This window comes from Hypanus sabinus, chromosome 3 (assembly GCF_030144855.1).
Source record: "Hypanus sabinus isolate sHypSab1 chromosome 3, sHypSab1.hap1, whole genome shotgun sequence".
Lineage (NCBI taxonomy): Eukaryota > Metazoa > Chordata > Chondrichthyes > Myliobatiformes > Dasyatidae > Hypanus > Hypanus sabinus.
Genome location: NC_082708.1, coordinates 150591408 through 150612941, shown reverse-complemented (window position 1 = coordinate 150612941; position 21534 = coordinate 150591408). Strand labels below are relative to the sequence as shown.

The window sequence follows — 21534 nt, the reverse complement described above, 5'->3', positions numbered from 1 at the left end:
ACCCGTTGATCACAACCTACAGGATTGAGTATACATATGTCCATTTCAAATTCTAGATCTGTAAAAAGAGCACGCCTGAATTTTTATGCTTCTTTTGCATGTTACTTTAAAAATATTGTATAGTTTCTATGTAATGTAAGAAACTGTGTACCCATAAAGATTTTTTATTGATAACTGCATTATAGCCAGTGAGTGGGAGAAAAGTGGGACTTTAGCTGGGGAACACAACTGAGTATAAGTCTGGAAAATTGCAAATGTTAGCTCATTCTTCAAGAAAGGAGAGGCAGAAGAAAGGAAATTATAGGCCAATTAGTCTGACTTCAGTGGCTGGAAAGATGCTGGAGTCAATTGTTAAGGATGACCTCCCAGGGTACTTGGGGGCACATGATAAAACAGGCTGCAGTCAGCAAGGTTGACTGACAAATTGGTTTGAACTCTTGTAAGAAATAACAAGCAGGATACACAAAGGGGAATTGGTTGATGTTGTGTACTTGGATTTTCAGAAGACCTTTGACAAGGCCCACACATGAGGCTGCAGAACAAGCTATGAGCCCATGATATCACAGGAAAGATTCTAGCATGAATAAAGCAGTGGGCAAAGAAGCGGCAGATGGAATACTGTTTCAGGAAGTGTATGGTCGTAGTCTTTGGTAGAAGAAATAGGTTAACCATTTTCTAAACAGAGAGAAAATATATTTAAAAAAATGAGCTGCAAAGGGGCTTGGGAGTCCTCCTGTAGGATTCCCTGAAGGTTAACTTACAGGTTGAGTCTGTGGTAAGGAAGGCAAATGTAACGTTAGCATTCAATTCAAGGGAACTAGAATATAAAAGCAAGGATGTAATGTTGAGACATTATAAAGCACTGGTGAAGTCTCACTTGGATATTGTGAGCAGTTTTGGGCCCCTCATCTCAGAAAGGATGTGCTGAAACTGGACAGAGTTCAAAGGAGGTTCATGAAAATCATTCCAGCATTGAATGGCTTGTCATATGAAGAGTATTTGATGGCTCTGGACCTGTATTCATTAGAATTCAAAAGAATGAGGGGCAACCTAATTGAAACCTATCAAATGATGAAAGGTTGAGTGGATGTGGAGAGGGATGCTTCTTATGCTGGGAGAGTCTAAGGCCAGAGGACACAGCCTCAGAATAGAGAGGTGTTCATTAAGAACGGATATGAGGAGGAATTTCTTTAGCCAGAAAGTGATGAATCTGTGGAATTCTTTGCCACAGGCAGCTGTGGAGGCCAAGTATATTTAAGGCAGAGTTTGATGGATTCTTGATTGGTCAGGGCACGAAGGGATGCAGGGGAAGGCAGGAAATTGGGGCTGAGAGGAAAATTTGATCATCCATGATGGCAGAGCTGACTGAATAGGCCAAATGGCCTAATTCTGCTCCTACACCAGGGTAATTGATGTAGGTAGAGTTGTGGATGTTGTCTACATGGATCTTAGTAAGGTGTTTGACAAGGTCCCTCATGGAAGGCTCATCCAAAAAATCCATGGGATCCATGGCGAATTGAACGTTTAGATTCTGAACTGGTTTGCCTACAGAAGATAGCAGTGGTTGAAATGACTAGCTGGAGCTCTGTCATTAGTGGAGGTCTGCAGGGATTTGTACTGGGATATCTGCAGTTTGTGATGTATACAAGTGACCTGGATGAAATTGTAGATGGGTAGGTTACTAAGTTTGCAGAAAAGATGAAGGTTGGTGGCATAGAAGACTGGCAAAGAATACAAAGGGGCGGAGGAATGGTAAATGGAATATAACCCAACCAAATATTAAGTGTTGCACCTTGGTAGGTCAAATGTAAACTGACAGCATACTACTAAGGGCAAGATCCTTAACAGTGTTGATGAGCAGAGGGACCTTGCATCCAAGTTCCTAGCTCCCTGAAAGTGGCTACACAGGTTGATAGGGTTGTTAAAGCATATGACATGCTTGCCTTTATTAGTCGAGTCACTGAGTTCAAATGTGAAAGTTACATTGCAGCTTCATACAACTCTAGTTAGGCTACATCTGAAATACTGCATACAATTCGGATGAGGTTTATAAGATTACAAGAGGCATAGATAGACAATATCTTTTTCTAAGGTTGAAATGTCTAATACCAGAAGGCATGGACTTAAAGTGAGAGGGGATAATTTCAAAGATGTGAGGATATATTTTTACACAGAAAGTGTGGGTGCCTGGAAGGCACTGCCTGGGATGGTGGTACAGACTTTTAAGAAATGTTTAGATACGCACATGAATGCGCAGAAAATAGAAGAGTATGAACATTCTGTAAGCAGAACAGATAAGTTTCGTTTACGATTTGGTTACTAAATTACCTGGTTAGACACAACATTGAAGGCCACATGGCCCGTTCCTGTGCTGTACTGTTGTATGTTCTATGACTTAGATGTTGCTAAGCATCTATCTATAATCTCACAAATCAAAGAGATTATCTCAATTAGAAAATGCCTTTGAATTGGAACAGTATTGCAAAATAGCAATTAAAAAGAAAATTCTATTTCTATTGTTTAACCATTACTGGTTCCTTTTGCTACACACAAGGCCCTCTTTCCTTTGATAATCACTTACTGGGTATTTTTGGGATTATTTGAAGTTGATCGCTCAGAACAATATCAAATATTGCAATCCAAGTGTTAAATGACTGGCTGTCTTGGCAATGAAGCCCAACAAATTTTTAAAACCATTTGACAACATTTTGGCAGAGGTTACCTTGGGATTTGATCATTGACTGAGTGCCCAAAACAAACAGCAGAATTTCAATGGCACGTACCTGATTACATTCATGTTCTCATGCATGGTCAAAAATTAATAATGTAATCAGTGAGATCTTTTAAACTTTCTTTTTCTAGAAACTTATAATTATTGGTGTTATAACATCAACTAATCTAGAGAATGAATTCTAAATGATCCAGATTGCTTTCCCAAAGTACATTCACTAATTGGATTTAACTTGTTGAAACTTTGCAAAGTTGCTTTAAAACAGTTATCTAATTACTTCATTTGATATAATACCTGATGCAAATAAGTGGACAGCACTGTTGACCTGTTCATCAGAGACTTATGACATCAGAGACAGAGCAAATAACAGCAGCGAGTGGTGAGGAATTAGCTTGAAAAGTGCTGATTAGCTTTCTTTCCACTCCATACTAACATTGCACATTCCTTTGATGTGGCCAGTTTCACCTTAATTATTGTTGTTCCTCTTTTTAACAATGCCTGACATGGAACCACAGCAAATATACACTCAGTTGCCACTTTACCTGCTTATTAATGCAAATATCTAATCAGCCAATCATGTGGCTGCAACTCAATGCAGAAAAGCATGCAGAGATGATCAAGAGATTCAGTTGTTACTCAGACTAAACACAGAACGAGGAAAAAATGTTATCCAGGTGACTTTTACCGTGGAATGGTGCCAGATGGGGTGGTTTGAATACTCATAAATTACTGATCGCCTGGAATTTTCTTGCATCAGTCGTTACAATTAAATTTGCAGTGAATGATATGAAAAATAAAACACATCCAGTGAGTGGCAGTTCTGGGTCAAAAGTGCTTTGTTAATAAGAGCGGTCAGAGCAGGATGACCAGGCTGGTTCAAGCTTGACAGAAAGGTAACAGTAACTCAAATAACTATGTGTTACAACAATGGTGTGCAGAATACCATACTGGGCTCTACTCCTGTATCTAATAAAGTGGCTGTGAGTATATAACAAGAGGAAGCCCACTGTCAACAAGAATGGCCACTCTAACATCAGCACAAAATCTATAATCCTGATAATAACTCTTCAAAGAACACATCCAAGTTTTTTTTGAGATGAAGATATCTGCCTCTACCACCATTTCAGGCAGCATTCTCCAGTACCCTCCTATCCAGATGGATATATTTTATCTTTCCACATTTTGAGAATTATTAGTGCTTTAACAAGGGTAATTTGTTTCTTTTAACCCTTTAGCGCCACAGAGAAAAAATATTAGTGTCTAATTTGATCACTCTTTCAAAGATCCAATACAGCACAATGAGCCAATAGGGCTGCTATGCTGTGGGGTTCTATGATTTTTTAAATATATATTATATATATATATAAAAACTTTGTGTTTTTAGTAACTTGTTTGGGACCAAGAATTTATTGGCATATTGTATACAATGCATGTCAATTCAAATGACCAATCAATTTGAAAAAGGGTGCTGAATAAAAGGCAAGATATTAATTTGATTTTATACCGTTTACTGCAGTAAAAAAGATTAATCAATAAAAACACGAGATACAGGAGAGGGTGAAGGACAAGAATCACCTCAGTTGGTCCAGCATACATCATAGGAGAAGGAAAGATGGCCACAACAGTAGATTCTTGTTTAAGAACTCCCTCCTCCAACACAGCAGCATGTTGCTTCATTCGCCATATTAAAGGCACATCATCGTCTTTTGTCCAGCCGCCTAATGGATGAAGAAGGAGAACTGGACGTCTGTAGCCACGGTCAATCAATCGCTGAAAGGTATCCTGCATCAGTAGAGCATGCCCATTGTGCACTGGGTTGCGTAGCTGAAATGCAAAGACAGCATCTGGAGGGTGGAAACAATTACGGCATATTTATCTAACCAGAAAAGATCTATTTTAGAAATATTTTAATTACCATTACCGCCACTCCTTGGAAAAAATGTCTCCAAGGTGGTCCACAACCCAAAGCAATTGGTTAAGCTTTCTGTACAATATGCAGTGCACATCATGCACAAAAATCTCGAGTTTCCTATTTAACTACACTTAAAAAAAGCACAAAAGAGTATCAGTGCAAAAGAATACATCACTTTAAGGACAAGCTGCATTCAGTTTCTGCAGCCTTCTGCAATAATTTTTAAAGCACTGTATTAGAAACCTGATCCATCTAGAAGACCAACCATGACCACAGGGTTGAATAATCAGCACTAAGAATGTCCAGCATTTACACTTTTTTTGTGGACTTGGAAGTGGTTGTAAAAATTCAGCTGGATCTTTTGAACTCAAGTCTCTAAGACTATGCCCTGGATTATTTCAATTTTGTACAAAATATATATAGACAACTGCTAACAACACTACATCTAGTTAGCTAGTGGTTATTATACTTTGCTAAACAAATAATTTTGGTATGGATGATGGATTATCTCTTTCAGCTTAAATATTTTCTACAGAACTGATTTTCATCTGTATTAGGCAAAGTTAGGGAATATTGCAGAGTGAGAAATCACGGACAGAGCTGGAAACAGTTTACTGTGGACTTTACACACCAGGTTTAAAAAGTAATCGGTACCTGTCGGGCCTTGTCTGCACAGCGAGAGATTGCTTAAATTATTAGCAACTTAGCATGGGCCAATAAAAAGAAGCGAGGTGTAAGCAGAGCAGCTACTGTGTGAGTGGACCAGTGTTAGAATGCTCAGGCTTCGGCAAGAACAGGTAGAGGTCAAGGGTGCAGAGTCATTTGGAATCATTTAGTTGATTGTAGAACTTAACCTTAGTAAGAGCCAAAGGTATAACAAGTGTAGATAAGATGGGAGTTAAGGCAAAGGAAGCTCCTCCTGTAAAATATTTAGATTGCAGGATTCCCAACAGTCTCCCTGATGAATACATCTGCAGGAAGTGCACCCAAACTCTGCTCCTGACTGACAGGGTAAGGAACCAGAGCTGGAGCTGGATGTGCTCTGGACCATCTAGCAGGCTGAAATCCTCAGATGAGGCTTTTACTGAGGTGGTCAAACTCAGAATGCAGGCTTCTGATAGAAGATGGGTGACTACGAGAAGGAAGGGGAGTAAGCAGTCAGTGCAGAGTTCCCTTGTGGCCATTCTCCTCAGCAACAAGAATACTCCTTTGGATACTGCTGGGGGTGGGAGATAATCAGGTCACAGCAGCAACTAGACCAGTAGGCAGGGAAGGGTAAAGTCAGGTAGAGTGATGGGAATAGGAGACTTGATAAGAGAACGAACAGGAGATTTTGAGGCCGTGAAAGAGAAGTCAGGGTGGTGGGATACCTCCCAGATGCTAGGGTCCAGGATGCCTTAGAGTGGCTGCAGAATACTCTTTAAAAGGGACGGTCTTTAAAAGCCCAAGGTCGTGGTGCACGTTCACACTAATGTCCATAAGACCATGAGACAAAGGAGCAGAATTAGGCATTTGGCTCATTGAGTCTGCTCTGGCTTTTCACCACGGCTAATCCATTTCCCTCCCAGTTCCAACCTTCTGCTTTCTCACCGTAACCCTTCATGCCCTGACTAATTGAGAACCTAACAACCTCTGCTTTAAATATGCCCAATGACTTGGCCTCCACAGATGCCTGTGGCAATGAATTCCACAAATTCACCACCCTCTTGCTAAAGACATTCCTCGTATCTGTTCTATATGGATATTCCTCTATTCTGAAGCTGTGCCCACTGGTCCTAGACTCCCCCAACATAAGAAACATCCGCTCTATCACGATCTTGCAACATTTGACAGGTGTCAATGAGATCCTCCCTTATTCTTCTGATTTCCAGTGAGTACAAGCCCAGAGGAAAAAACTGAATTAAAGTAAATGTCTATTAAATAGTTAAGTTAAAATACGCAGTGCAAAAAAAGAACAATAAAAAAGTAGGGAAGTAGTGTTCATGGGTTCAATGTCCATTTAGAAGTCGGATAGCAGAGGGGAAGACGCTGCTCCTGAATCGCCGAGTGTCTGACTTCAGGCTTCTGTACCTCCTTTTCGATGGTAACAATGAGAAGAGGGCGTGTCTAGGGTTCATCCCCGGAATCATTCTTGTGTACACCCTCTGCACACTCTCCAATGTCAGCACATATTTTTCTTCGATAAGGGGCCCAAAATTGCTCACAATACTCTAAGTGAGACCTCCCTAGTGTCTTATAAAGCCTCAACATTACATCTTTGCTTATATATCCTAGTCTGCTCAAAATGAATGCTAACATTATATTTGCCTTCCTCACCACTGACTCAATCTGCACAGGTAGAAAGGAGAAGTGATCCTGAACTGTGTGTATATGGAGTTAGGGAAGAGAATAAAGAGCAGGACCTCCAAGGTAGTAACCTCTGAATTACTCCCAGTCTATGTACTCCGCAGAGCAGGAATACAATAACAGTACAAATTAGTATGTGGCTGAGGAACTGGTGGCAGAGAGCACGGTTTCAGGTTCTTGGATGATTGGAACGTTTTCTGGGACAGGGCTGACCTGTACAAGGACAGGAATGGATGCTTAATATCCCAGGGTTTCAATGTTTTAGAAAAGGTAGAGAAGGGGGTTAAAGAGATGGTTATCAAGGTGGTGCACTACAATTTAGGCACAATATCACAGCCGCACTCAGAGAGGGCATTTGTTTGGATGCACACGATGTGGGTGAGGTCCTTAATGAGCACTTTATATCAGAATTTACCAAACGGAAGGATGTAGAGAACAGGGAGATCAGAGCCAAGTGTATTCATATGCTAGGGCATTTCAAGGTAAAGGAGGTCATGTTAAGTGGGCAAGTCCCTAGTGCCTGATGGGATATACCCCAGGTTATTGAGAGAAACAAGAAATTGCTGGGACCTTGACCAATATCTTCATATTCTCTCTAGCCATAGGCGAGGCCCTGGAGGACTGGCAAGTAACTAATGTTCCATTATTTAAGAAGGGAACCAGATATATACTGGAGCCTATAGACCTGTGAGTCTCACATCAGTGATAGGGAAGTTACCGGAGAGAATAGGATTTAGGAGCACTTGTAAAACCATGGCCTAATTAGGGAGATCCAGCATGGCTTTGTGTGGGGCAAGTCATGTCTTACTAACCTGATTAAGTATTTTGATGAGGTTACAAGGGTAATTGATAAAAGTAGAGCTGTGGGCATTGTCTGCATAGATTTTAGTAAGGTGTATAACAAGGTCCCTCAAAGGAAGCTCATCCAGAAGGTCCATGTGATTTATGGTGTTTTTATGTGATTTATACTGTTTGGATTCAGAATTGGCTTACCCCTAGAAGGGAGAGGGTAGTGGAAGGGACTTATTCTAGCTGGTGGTCTGTCATTAGTGGTTCTGCAGGGATCTGTACAGAGAAATCTGCTGTTTGTGACATAGCTAAGTGACCTGGATGAAAATGGAGATAAGTTTGCAGATGATACGAAGACTGGTGGTATTATGGATAGCGTAAAAGCTGGCAAAGAATACAAAAGGAAATAGATCAATTGCACATTTGGGAGGAGAAATGAAAAAGGAATTTAACCCAACCCAAAGTGAAGTGTTGCACCTTGCTAGGTCAAATGCAAGGAGACAGTACACTGTTAAGGGCAAGATCCGTAACAGTGTTGATGAGCAGAGGCACCTTGGGGCCCAGATTTGTAGCTCCCTGAAAGCGGTACTTAAGAAGGCATATGGCATGCTTGCCTTTATTAGTTGAGGCATTGAGTTCAAAAGTCACTAAGTTAGGTTGTGTCTTCATAAAACTCTTAGTTAGGCTGCATCTAGAGTATTGCATACAGTTCTGGAGGCCTGTAGCGGTGTGCTACACCCAGCGTTAAAATAATGACACGGAGTCGGTAAACTGCAGTTAAAGAGAGATTTTATTTGAACTTCACGGCCTTACTTTAAAGCCTCCCTGATCCCGCCCTCCCCGGCGCGGATGCTGTAGGGGCATGTACTCACAATCCCCCGCAGGCTTTTCCCTTTGTTGGTGAAGCAGACCAGGTGCCCTTTTGGGACTGGCCTTTGTGCCGGCGTGCTGGCTATTTGTGAGCCGGTTCGAGTGCACTAGGAAGTGGGTCGCCACATAACCGCCCCCCCAGAACCGGCGATACACCCCCCAATGTCCACAGTCTGGGCCGGACCCTGTTTGGGAGGTCGGCCTCTGCGCCACGGTGCCGGAAACTCGACCGGTTGTGCCAAGTCCACATGGGCTGGTTTGAGTCGGTCCATCGTGAAAACCTCCTCTCTCCCCCCAACGTCCAGCACGAACGTGGAACCGTTGTTCCTGAGCACCATAAACGGCCCCTCATAGGGCTGTTGCAGCGGTGGCCGATGCCCGCCCCTTCGTACAAACACAAACTTACAGTTCTGCAGGTCTTGGGGTACGCAGTTCAGGTTCTGCCCATGCTGCGAAGTGGATATGGGGGCCAGGTCACCCGAGCCTCTCGCGTAGTCTGCCCAGGACTGCTGTGGGTTCTGCCTCTTGCCCCCTTGGGGCTGGTATGAACTCCCCGGGGACGACCAGGGGTGCGACGTACACCAACTCGGCCGACGAGGCATGCAGATCGTCTTTGGGAGCCGTGTGGATGCCGAGCAGGACCCAGGGAAGCTCGTCCACCCAGTTAGCTCCTCTCAAGTGGGCCATGAGAGCCAACTTCAGGTGACGGTGGAAACGCTCCACCAGGCTGTTCGACTGTGGGTGGTAGGCAGTGGTGTGGTGCAGCTGCGTCCTCAAAAGGCTGGCCATAGCTGACCACAGGCTGGAGGTGAACTGGGCGCCTCTGTCGGAGGTAATGTGGGCCAGTACACCAAAGCGGGACACCCAGGTGGTGAACAGTGCCCGGGCGCAAGATTCGGAGGTGGTGTCGGTGAGCGGGATCGCCTCTGGCCATCTGGTGAACCAGTCCATGATAGTCAGGAAGTGCCGCGCTCCTCGCAACACTGGCAGAGGGACCACGATATCCACATGAATGTGGTCGAAACGCCAGTGGGTGGGGTGGAACTGCTGCGGCAGAGCTTTGGTGTGCCGCTGCACCTTGGCCGCCTGGCAGTGCATGCACGTTCTGGCCCATTCACTGACCTGCTTGCGGAGTCCGTGCCAAACGAACCTGCTGGAGACCATCCAGACGGTTGTCCTGATGGAGGGGTGCTCTAAGTTATGAATGGAGTTGAAAACGCGTCGCCGCCAAGGTGCTGGGACGACGGGACGGGGCTGGCCGGTGGCGACGTCACAGAGTAGGGTCCTCTCACCTGGGCCTACAGGGAGGTCCTGGGGCTGCAAAACGGAGACTGCGGTTCTGTAACTCGGGATCTCGTCTGCCTGCTGCGCCTCTGCCAGTCCCTCAAAGTCTACCCCTTGGGAAAGGGCATGAATGTTAGGGCGAGAGAGGGCGTCTGCCACAACATTGTTCTTACCCGAGACGAGCTGGACATCCGTCGTGTATTCAGAGATGTAGGGCAGATGGCGCTGCTGGCGGGACGACCAGGGATCGGACACCTTCGTGAACGTAAAGGTAAGTGGCTTGTAGTCCGTGAACGCGGTGAAGGGCCTACCTTCTAAGAAGTACCTGTAATGCCAAATTGCCAGGTATAGCGCCAACAGTTCCCGGTCGAAAGCACTGTATTTGAGCTCAGGTGGCCGCAGGTGTTTGCTGAAAAACGCCAGGGGTTGCCAGCGAACCGCGGTGAGTTGCTCCAGTACCCCACCAATTGCCGTGTTAGAGGCGTCCACTGTGAAGGCGGTAGGGACGTCCATTCTAGGGTGCACTAGCATCGCGGCATTTGCCAAGGCTTCTTTCGTTTTAATGAAAGCGGCGGTGGACTCCTCGTCCCAGGTAATGTCCTTGCCCGGACCGGACATCAGGGCGAACAGGGGGCGCATGATTCGGGCAGCTGAAGGGAGGAAGCGGTAGTAGAAATTGACCATACCTACGAATTCCTGAAGGCCTTTGATTGTGGTGGGTCGGGGGAAATGGCGGACCACGTCTACCTTAGCGGGCAGAGGGGTCGCCCTGTCTTTAGTAATCCTGTGGCCCAGGAAGTCAATGGTGTCAAGCCCGAACTGGCATTTGGCCGGGTTGATTGTTAGACCGTACTCACTCAGTCGGGCGTAGAGTTGACGGAGGTGGGACAGATGCTCCTGACGACTGCTGCTGGCTATGAGGATGTCGTCCAAATAGATGAATGTGAACTCCAGGTCGCGTCCATTAGCCGCTGGAACGTCTGTGCGGCATTCTTCAGGCCGAACGGCATGCGGAGGAACTCGAAAATTCCGAATGTTTTGGGGACGTCACCCGGGTGCATCGGGATTTGATGGTAGCCCTGGATGAGGTGTACCTTGGAGAAGATCCGTGCACCGTGCAGGTTTGCTGCAAAGTTCTGAATGTGCAGCACAAGGTAGCGGTCCGGTGTGGTAGCCTCGTTCAGCCTGCAGTAGTCGCCGCATGGTCTCCAGCCCCCTGTCGCTTTGGGCACCATGTGCAGGGGGGAGGCCCGTGGGCTGTCGGACCGCCAGATGATCCCCAATTCCTCCATCCTCTTGAACTCCTCCTTCGCCAGTCGGAGCTTGTCCGGGGGAAGCCGCCGAGCACGGGCGTGGAGGGGTGGTCCCTGGGTCGGGATGTGGTGCTGTACGCCGTGTCGGGGCATGGCTGCCATGAACTGCGGTGCCAGAACCAATGGGAAATCCGCCAGGACTCTGGTGAAGTCGTTGTCGGACAGCATGATGGAGTCGAGGTGTGGGACTGGCAACTGGGCTTCTCCCATGGAGAACGTCTGAAAGGTCTTGGCGTGGACCAGTCTCTGCCTCGGCAGGTCGACCAGCAGGCTGTGAGCCCACAAAAAATCCGCACCCAGAAGCGGTTGGGCTACGGCGGCCAGTGTGAAGTCCCACGTGAACCTGCTGGAGCCGAACTGTAGCTGCACCGTACGGGTGCCGTAGGTCCTTACTGTGCTGCCGTTCACGGCTCTCAGGGGGGGACCCGGTGCCCTGTTATGGGTGTCGTAACTCGTCGGAGGTAAGATGCTGATCTCGGCACCGGTGTCGACCAAAAAACGGCGTCCCGACTGCTTGTCCCACACATACAGGAGGCTATCCCAATGGCCAGCCGCTGTAGCCAACAGCGGCGGCTGGCCCTGGCGTTTCCTGGGAAATTGCAGGGCGGGCTACAGCGGTGGGCTTCTGTGCCCCACCACTGGTGGTAGAAGCACCATTGTTCGTTGGTCTCCTCACCCCTGCCTCTGGGGTTAGCGAGCTCTGTAGCCGGGCCTGGTCTGGTTTGCTGCTGGGAACGTGGCCTGGTGATCTGTGCGACGGACGCCCCACTCTCCTTCTTGGCATTCCACAGCAAGTCTGCCTGGGCTGCCACCTTCCGGGGGGGGTCGCTGAAATCCGCGTCAGACAGCAGCAGGCGTATGTCCTCGGGCAGCTGCTCCAGGAATGCCTGCTCAAACATGAGGCAGGGTTTGTGTCCGCCGGCCAGAGACAACATCTCATTCATTAAAGCCGATGGAAGTCTGTCTCCCAAGCCATCCAGGTGCAGTAAACAGGCAGCCCGCTCGTGCCGTGAGAGTCCGAAAGTCCTTATGAGCAGGGCTCTGAATTCCGTGTACTTGCCGTCCGCTGGGGGAGACTGTACGAACTCGTCAACCTGGGCCGCTGTGTCCTGGTCAAGGGAGCTCACCACGTAGTAGTAACGTGTGCCCTTGGAGGTTATCTGCTGAACGTGGAATTGGGCTTCTGCTTGCTGGAACCATAGGTGAGGTCGCAGCGTCCAGAAGCTTGGCAGTTTCAACAAAACCGCCGGTCCAAAAATCATTTGGACCGTTGGGGTCACCAATTGTAGCAGTGTGCTACATGCAGTGCTAAAATAATGACACGGAGTCGGTAAACTGCAGTTAAAGAAAGATTTTATTCGAACTTCACAACCTTGCTTTAAAGCCTCCCTGATCCCACCCTCCCTGGGCGCGGATGCTGTAGGGGCATGTACTCACAATCCCCCGCAGGCTTTTCACTTTGTTGGTGAAACAGACCTGGCACCCTTTTGGGACTGGCCTTTGTGCTATTTGGCTATTTGTGAGCCGGTTCGAGTGCGCTAGGAAGAGGGTCGCCACAGGCCCCTATTATAGGAAGGATGTCAAGGATTTGGAGAGGGTGCAGAAGAGGTTTACATGTGCTATAAAGAGAAGTCAGATAAATTTCTGTTTTGTCTGGAGATACTATGGCTGAGGGGAGATCTAATAAGAGGTTTGTAAGGACAAGAGGCACAGACAATATCTTTTTCCAAGGGTTGAAATGTCTAATACATGCATTTAAGGTGAGAAGTGGTCATTTCAAAGGAGTTGTGAGGGGCAAGTTTGTTTGCTGGAATGCCTGGGGTGGTAGTAGAGGTAGAAACATTAGAAACTCCACAGAAGTTTAGATAGGCACATGAATGTGAGGAAAATGGAAGAATATAGGCAGCCAGTATTTCTTTTAAATTGAGAGTTGTTTTTAATTCAGTTGTAACTTAGATATCATTCTAAATAACTGAGATGTTATTTTAAATATAGTTGTTTTCAGTAATTGAAATGCCAGTATACTATACCTCAAGATACAAGAAATTGCGTGAGCCAGAAATATTGACAGTTTTAATCTGAAGAAAAAAATCAATCCCCATTCATTTTATACTATACCATTAGAAAGAACATCCTGCATGTTGTTATTCTTTAGGTTATTTTAGAGGGCATTTTAAGAGTCAATGACATGGACAGAGTCTGACATCAGACACAGGATAGATTGCGTATAGATGGCAGATTTCCTTCTCTGAAAATCTTGAACAATCCTGATGGAGTTTTTTGCAACAACTGATTGGCCTTGTGGTCATTATACTAAAACCAGTGGCTGCCCCAAATTATTAAGTAAATGTAATTTTCACGTGCTAAGTTAGAATGTGGTCTCTGGATTGTTGGTCCAGACTCTGGATATTAGTTTGCAATTGAAATACTGCATCACCACCATATCCAAAAGCAAAGCAGTAAATACTAGAAATCTGAAATAACTCACTGGAATAAATCAGTAGGCCAGGCAGAATAATGTGGTGATACAAAAAGAATTAATGTTTCAGGACAATGATATTTTGTATGAACATGTTCATTTGATAGCTATGTATGACAGGATTGCAGAAATTTGATCTTCTTCAATAGCTGTGGGATTTCATACTCTATTGAATACTACAGATTATTTTCAATGTTCAGTGTGAAAAGGGGGGGGGTTTCTTCTTTTTCTTTGTTACTGCGTATGTTAATCAAAATGGCTTCTTTGTTTTGTTAAAAGTAGGAATGCTTCTTTGTTGCGAGAGAGTGCTGGAAGCTTGTTTGGGTTAAAATTTACTGATAACGAGAATTGTATTCCTTTGTAAACCAATTGGGATTAATGTTCTTTCTTCTGAGTCTGTAATCTATTGTTGGCGGGCTTTTGGGGAGATCTGCGCGAGGGGAGATGAAGATAGATGTGTTTGGTTGACCACTTCAGGTGATCCTGAGCTGCGAGTCGAAGATTTCGGAGGGGATCGAAAGGTGGCCAGAAGGCTTCAGTAATTGAGCTCCAACGGTTGTGCAAGAAATGGTTTGGACTTCGATAAGTTTGGCGCCTTTTCTTTATTTTCTTTTCCTTCGTGTAGAAACATGGAAAATAGGTACAGGAGTAGGACATTCGGCTCTTCGAGCCTGCACCTCCATTCAGCATGATCATGGCTGATTATCCAACTCAGAACCCTGTACCTGCTTTCTCTCCATATCCCCTGATCCCTTTAGCCACAAGGGCCATATCTAACTCCCTCTTAAATATAGCCAATGAACTGGCCTCAACTGTTTCCTGTGGCAGAGAATTCCACAGATTCACCGTTCTCTGTGTGAAGAAGTTTTTCCTCATCTTGGTCCTGAAAGGCTTCCCTTTTATCCTTAAACTGTGACCCCTCATTCTGGACGTCCCCAACATCGGAAACTATCTTCCTGCATCTGGCCTGCCCAATCCCTTTAGAATTTTATACGTTTCAATAAGATTCCCCCTCAATCTTCTAAATTCCAGTGAGTATAAGCCTAGTCGATCCAGTCTTTCTTCAAATGAAAGTCCTGCCATCCCAGGAATCAATCTGGTGAACCTTCTCTGTACTCCCTCTATGGCAAGAATGTCTTTCCTCAGATTAGGGGGCCAAAACTGCACACGATATTCTAGGTGTGGTCTCACCAAGGCCTTGTATAACTGCAGTAGAACCTCCCTGCTCGTGTACTCAAATCCTTTTGCTATGAATGCCAACATACCATTTGCCTTTTTCACCGCCTGCTGTACCTGCATGCCCACCTTCAATGACTGGTGTACAATGACACCCAGGTCTCATTGCATCTCCCTTTTTCCTAATCGGCCACCGTTCAGATAATAATCTGTTTTCCTGTTCTTGCAGCCAAAGCAGATAACCTCACATTTATCCACATTAAATTGCATCTGCCGTGACCCTGCATCCTCTTAGCATCCTCCTCACAGCTAACACCACCGCCCAGCTTCGTGTCATCTGCAAACTTAGAGACGCTGTATTTAATTCCCTCGTCTAAATCATTAATATATATTGTAAACAACTGGGGTCCCAGCACTGAGCCTTGCGGAACCCCACTAGTCACTGCCTGCCATTCTGAAAAGGTCCCATTTACTCTCACTCTTTGCTTCCTGTCTGCCAATCAATTCTCTATCCACATCAATGCCATACCCCCAATACCGTGTGCTTTAAGTTTGCACACTAATCTCCTGTGTGGGACCTTGTCAAAAGCCTTTTGAAAATCTAAATATACCACATCCACTGGCTCTTCCCGATCCATTCTACTAGTTACATCTTCAAAAAATTCTATAAGATATGTCAGATATGATTTTCCTTTCACAAATCCATGCTGACTTTGTCTGATGATTTCACCTCTTTCCAAATGTGCTGTTATCACATCTTTGATAACCGACTCTAGCATTTTCCCCACCACCGATGTCAGACTAACCGGTCTGTAATTCCCCGGTTTCTCTCTCCCTCCTTTTTTAAAAAGTGGGGTTACAATAGCCACCCTCCAATCCTCAGGAACTAATCCAGAATCTAAAGAGTTTTGAAAAATTATCACTAATGCATCCACTATTTCTTGGGCTACTTCCTTAAGCATTCTGGGATGCAGACCATCTGGCCCTGGGGATTTATCTGCCTTTAATCCCTTCAATTTACCTAACACCACTTCCCTACTAACATATATTTTCCTCAGTTCTTCCATCTCACTATTTCCGGAAGATTATTTATGTCCTCCTTAGTGAAGACAGAACCAAAGTAGTTATTCAATTGGTCTGCCATGTCTTTGTTCCCTATGATCAATTCACCTGTTTCTGACTGTAAAGGACCTACATTTGTCTTGACTAATCTTTTTCTTTTCACGTATCTATAAAAGCTTTTACAGTCAGTTTTTATGTTCCCTGCCAGCTTTCTCTCATAGTCTTTTTTCCCTTTCCTAATTAAGCCCTTTGTCCTCCTCTGCTGGCCTCTGAATTTCTCCCAGTCCTCAGGTGTGTAGCTTTTTTTTGCTAATTTATATGTTTCTTTTTTGGACTTGATACTATCCCTAATTTCCCTTGTCAGCCATGGGTGCACTACTTCCCTGATTTATTCTTTTGCCAAACTGGGATGAACAATTGTAGTTCATCCATACGATCTTTAAATGCTTGCCATTCCATATCCACCGTCAACCCTTTAAGTATCATTTGCCAGTCTATCTTAGCTAATTCATGTCTCATACCTTCAAAGTTACCCTTCTTTAAGTTCAGAACCTTTGTTTCTGAATTAACTATGTCACTCTCCATCTTAATGAAGAATTCCACCATATTATGGTCACTCTTACCCAAGGGGCCTCGCACGACAAGACTGCTAACTAACCCTTCCTCATTGCTCAATACCCAATCTAGAATGGCCTGCTCTCTAGTTGGTTCCTTGACATGTTGGTTCAGAAAACCATCCCGCATACATTCCAAGAAATCCACTTCCTCAGCACCCTTACCAATTTGGTTCACCCAATCTATATGTAAATTGAAGTCACCCATTATAACTACTGTTCCTTTATTGCACGCATTTCTAATTTCCTGTTTAATGCCATCCGCAACCACACTAATACTGTTAGGTGGCCTGTACACAACTCCCACCAGCGTTTTCTGCCCCTTAGTGTTATGCAGCTCTACCCATATCGATTCCACATCCTCCAGGCTAATGTCCGTCCTTTCTATTGCATTAATCTCCTCTCTAACCAGCAATGCTACTCCACCTCCTTTTCTTTCCTGTCTATCCCTCCTGAATATTGAATATCCCTGAATGTTGAGCTCCCATCCTTGGTCACCCTGGAGCCATGTCTCTGTGATCTCAACTATATCATATTCATTAATAACTATCTGCACATTCAATTCATCCACCTTGTTACAGTTGCTCCTCGCATTGAAACACAAAGCCTTTAGGCTTGTTTTTACAACACTCTTAGCCCTTATACGATTATGTTGAAAAGTGGCTCTTTTTGCTTTTTGCCCTGGATTTGCCTGCCTGCCACTTTTACTTTTCACCTTACTACTTTTTGTTTCTACCCTCATTTTACACCCCTCTGTCTCTCTGCACTTGTTCTCATCCCCCTGCCACATTAGTTTAAAGTCTCCTGAACAGCAGTAGCAAACGCTCCCCCTAGGACATTGGTTCCAGTCCAGCCCAGGTGCAGACCGTCCTGTTTATACACCTCCCCCAGAACTGGTTCCAATGCCCCAGAAATTTGAATCCCTCCCCCTTGCACCATTTTTCAAGCCACGTATTCATCTGAAATATCCTCCTATTTCTACTCTGACTAGCACATGGCACTGGTAGTAATCCAGAGATCATTACCTTTGTGGTCCTACTTTTTAGTTTATCTCCTAACTCCCTAAATTCACCTTGTAGGACCTCATCCCGTTTTTTACCTATATCGTTGGTACCTAGGTGCACCACGACCACTGGCTGTTCACCCTCCCATTCCAGAATGTCCTGCAGCCACTCCGAGACATCCTTGACCCTTGCACCAGGGAGGCAACATACCATCCTGGAGACTCATTTGCGGCCGCAGAAACATCTATCTATTCCCCTTAGAATTGAATCCCCTATCACTATAGCTCTCCCACTCCTTTTCCTTCCCTCCTGTGCCGCAGAGCCACCCATGGTGCAATGAACTTGGCTGCTGCTGCCTTCCCCTGATGAGACATCTCCCCCAACAGTATCCAAAACAGTATATCTGTTTAGGAGGAAGATGACCCCAGGGGACTCCTGCACTACCTGCCTAAGGTAGTGCATGTCCTGTATCCTGTATCTAATGTATACTTTATCATTATTAATTACTTATAGTAATCTTTATAAACTGTAATCATTTAATCGCATATGGTGTCCTGTTTGTTCGTTGGCGATTACCCAGTTTGGCGGGGCCAAAGGCTGCTCCCCCTAGACGAGAACGAGGTGAGTGAGCCTGAGGCGACCTGGGGGTTACAAGTGTGCATGCAGCTTTAGGTAGATTTGATGCTGCTCCCATAAGGACTCCCCACACCCCTCATGGAACTAAGGTTGAGAGCCTATCTGGATCATAAAGTTAGATCGAAGAATATTACGATGTCGACTGTGGCAAAGTACATCTCTGCTGCTGCTCATGGATACTCCATCCTGAGCTGTCAGATCTTCTCCAGGTCTATCCCATAAAGCTGCCAGATACAGTAAGAAGGGACAGCAACTGTATTCTTTACCAATGTTGCCATGGACAGGTGTGCCTGCTGCAGGTAGAATGACATGGAAATAATCCAGTAGATTTTCCTCAATATACACACCTATGTCAGGATGCTGTTTATTGTCTACAGCTCAGCATTTAGCACAAACATTCCTATAGATCAAAAAGCTCCAAACTTGGGCCCCTGTAGCCCCCTCTGCAACTGGATCCTCATCTTCCTAATAGGAAAACCACAATCTGTGCAGATGGGAAATAACCTCACCTTACTGATAATTAACACTGGCGCACCTCAGGGAGCTCCCTCTACACCCATGACAATGTGGCAAGACACAGATCAAATGCCATCCATAAATTTGCTGATGACAGTTATTTTGCCGGAATTTCAGATAGTGACAGAAGTGCAAGATATCAGCTAGTTGAGTGGTGTCACAGCAACAACCTTGCACTCAACATCAGTAAGACCAAAGAACTGATTATGGATTCAGAAAAGGCAAGATGAGGGAACACACACCGGTCCTCGGAGGGATACAAAGTGGAAAGACTGACCAATTTCAAGTTTCTGGTGTCAGTATCTCTGAGGATCTATCCTGGGCCTAACAAATTGATGCAGCTACAAAGAGGATATCACAGAGGCTATATTTCATTAGGAGTTTGAGGAGATTTAGTATGTCACTAAAGACACTTGCAAATTTCTACAGATGTACTATGGAGAGCTCCCTAAATAGCTACATCATCACATGGTATGGTGGGCCAGGGGACAAAGCTATTGCGTAGGATTGAATAAGCTGCAGAGAGCTGTAAATGAGCTTTCATCATGGGCACTAGCCTTTGTAGTATTTAGGACATCTTCAAGGAGTGATGCCTCAAAAAGGTGGCAATGACCATTAAGGACCCCATCACCCAGGACATGCTACCATCAGGGAGGTGGTACAGGCGCCTGAATGTACATATTCAATGATTCAGAATAAGCTCTTTCCTCTCTGCCATCTGATTTCTGAATGAACATTGAACCCATGAACACTACCTCACTACTTTTTTAATTTTTATTTTTGCACTGCTTTTTCAATCTAACATATGTTGTTGTTGTTAAGTGCCATTGAGTCGTTGTCGACTTATGGCGCCCCTATGGATAGTTGCCCTAAATGAGTTTTGAACCTTGCAAAGGCAGGTCATAGTTGATACAGTAAGATTGCGTTCATAGCTGTCCTTATTGTGTCCACCCATCTGATTAGTAGCCTTCCTCTCTTCCGCTGGCCTTCCACCTTGCCAAGCATATCCTTTTACAGGGAGCTGTTTTTTTTTGCATGATGTACCCAAAGTACAGTAAGGCAGAGTCTTGTCATTTAAGCCTACAGAGAGATGCCTTGGTTTGACCATTGATTAGTTTGTTCTGAGACAGGTCCATGAGATGTGTAGTGTTTCTCTCCAGCACCACACTTCAAAGGCATAAATATGCTTCCTATCGTTTTTTACCATCCAACATTCGCGCCCATATAATGTCATTGAAAACACCATTGCCTGTACAAATCAAGTCTTTGTACGTAGAGATAGATTCATGTTCCTGAAGATCTTCTCTAAATCCTTCACGACTGATCTGTCAAGTGTGATTTTTCATTGGGACTTCTTGCCTGCTTACTGCTTCAGGGTTAATCATTGATCCACGCAAGTTGAAACTGTCAGCCACTTCAATTTCCACTCCATACAGATTGAAATTGGTTGTGCTGCCAGTAGTCACTATTAGTCTTCTTTTTGAAGCTATGTTCTTTGATGTTGGTTTGCAGTTCCTTCGGGTCATCTTCAGTTTCAGCCGGTATTGTCTTGTCATCAGCATAACGAAGGTATTGATGATTCTGTCACCAATTCTCACCCCTCGATTCCCTTGCTTCTCTGAAGATTTGTTCAGCATACAAATTAAACAGGCAAGGAATGAAAATACAGCCTTATCATATCCTTTACAGATGCTGAGCCATTCTGTTTCTCTATATATACACAAATTATTTTTCTATTGTTATGTATTGCATTATACTGTTGCCGCAGAGACAGCAAATTTCATTAACATTTGCTAGTGATATTAAACTTGATTCTGATTCTACTTATGGCAATTTGCTCACTGATTGGTACAGAAATGGTGGGACAGCAAAATCCTTTAGGAACTTGCCAGCTTACTCGATGGTATTGCTGCTAAGTTTCTACTGGACGTCTCCTGCCCTGTGACATTATGTCCTTGCTACTTTCATTGCTTCACACAGTGCTATTCATTGACATGGCGGCCAGCACACCCACTCATCAGCTGAGAAGACTTAGCAGCATGAGACCTCATGGTCTTCAGTCAGTATTGAGGAAGCATTGGGATACTTCCTCCTGCCTGTATATCACTTTGCTGGCTCTTCTGTCCTGCTGGTGGGACAGGACGTTGGCAGGGCTTCTGCTGTAAGTGTCACTTAGTACGTACACTATCAGTCTGAATGACTGCGTCAGCCTACTGCCCGTTCTCCCAAACCATTTTCCAGATGTCCAAATTCAGAGTCTAGGTTGATGCTAGGAAGTCTTTCCAGTTTTTTCATTTACCCATTTAACACAGCAGTTCTGAGTGGTATGATGGGCCATTTCAGAGGACAACTTAAGAGCCAAACACATTTCTTTCAAGGTGAGTCATACTTCGAGCTATCTGGGCAAGTGTGGCACTTTCCTCCTTTGAAAACGGCCATCAGTATTGAAACGACACGTGGTTTTTTTTTTAAATTCCAGATTATTAATTTAATTCAAATTTGAAAGCATGTCTCCAGACTTGCAGTCTAGAAGGCTCACCACTCCATCAATACCATACCATATTCCAGTTATGTTTGATTAAAACAACATGTAATTTATGGATAAATTGAAAACCCAGTTCTCTTTTACATTGTCTTTGCATTGGTGTTCAACCTAAAATGCAACTACTGTTCAAATCCATTCTCTTCAGGCACTTCAAATAGATCCTTGCTCTATTTCCTTGCACTTTCATTACTATATTTATGGAAATGACCTTTATAGAGTGAACGTGGGGAGGATGTTTCCTATGGTGGGAGAATCTA

At 44.8% G+C, this 21534-nt stretch overlaps 1 protein-coding gene across 1 annotated transcript in view; it reads right to left on the bottom strand.

The window, feature by feature from the left end:
• papss1 (3'-phosphoadenosine 5'-phosphosulfate synthase 1) overlaps positions 1-21534 on the bottom strand; it is a 126922-nt gene that overhangs the window by 10175 nt on the left and 95213 nt on the right. Inside the window, exon 11 of the mRNA XM_059965377.1 lies at positions 4307-4575. Within this exon, the coding sequence (XP_059821360.1) occupies positions 4307-4575 (269 nt within the window). The remainder of the gene's footprint in view (positions 1-4306; positions 4576-21534) is intronic.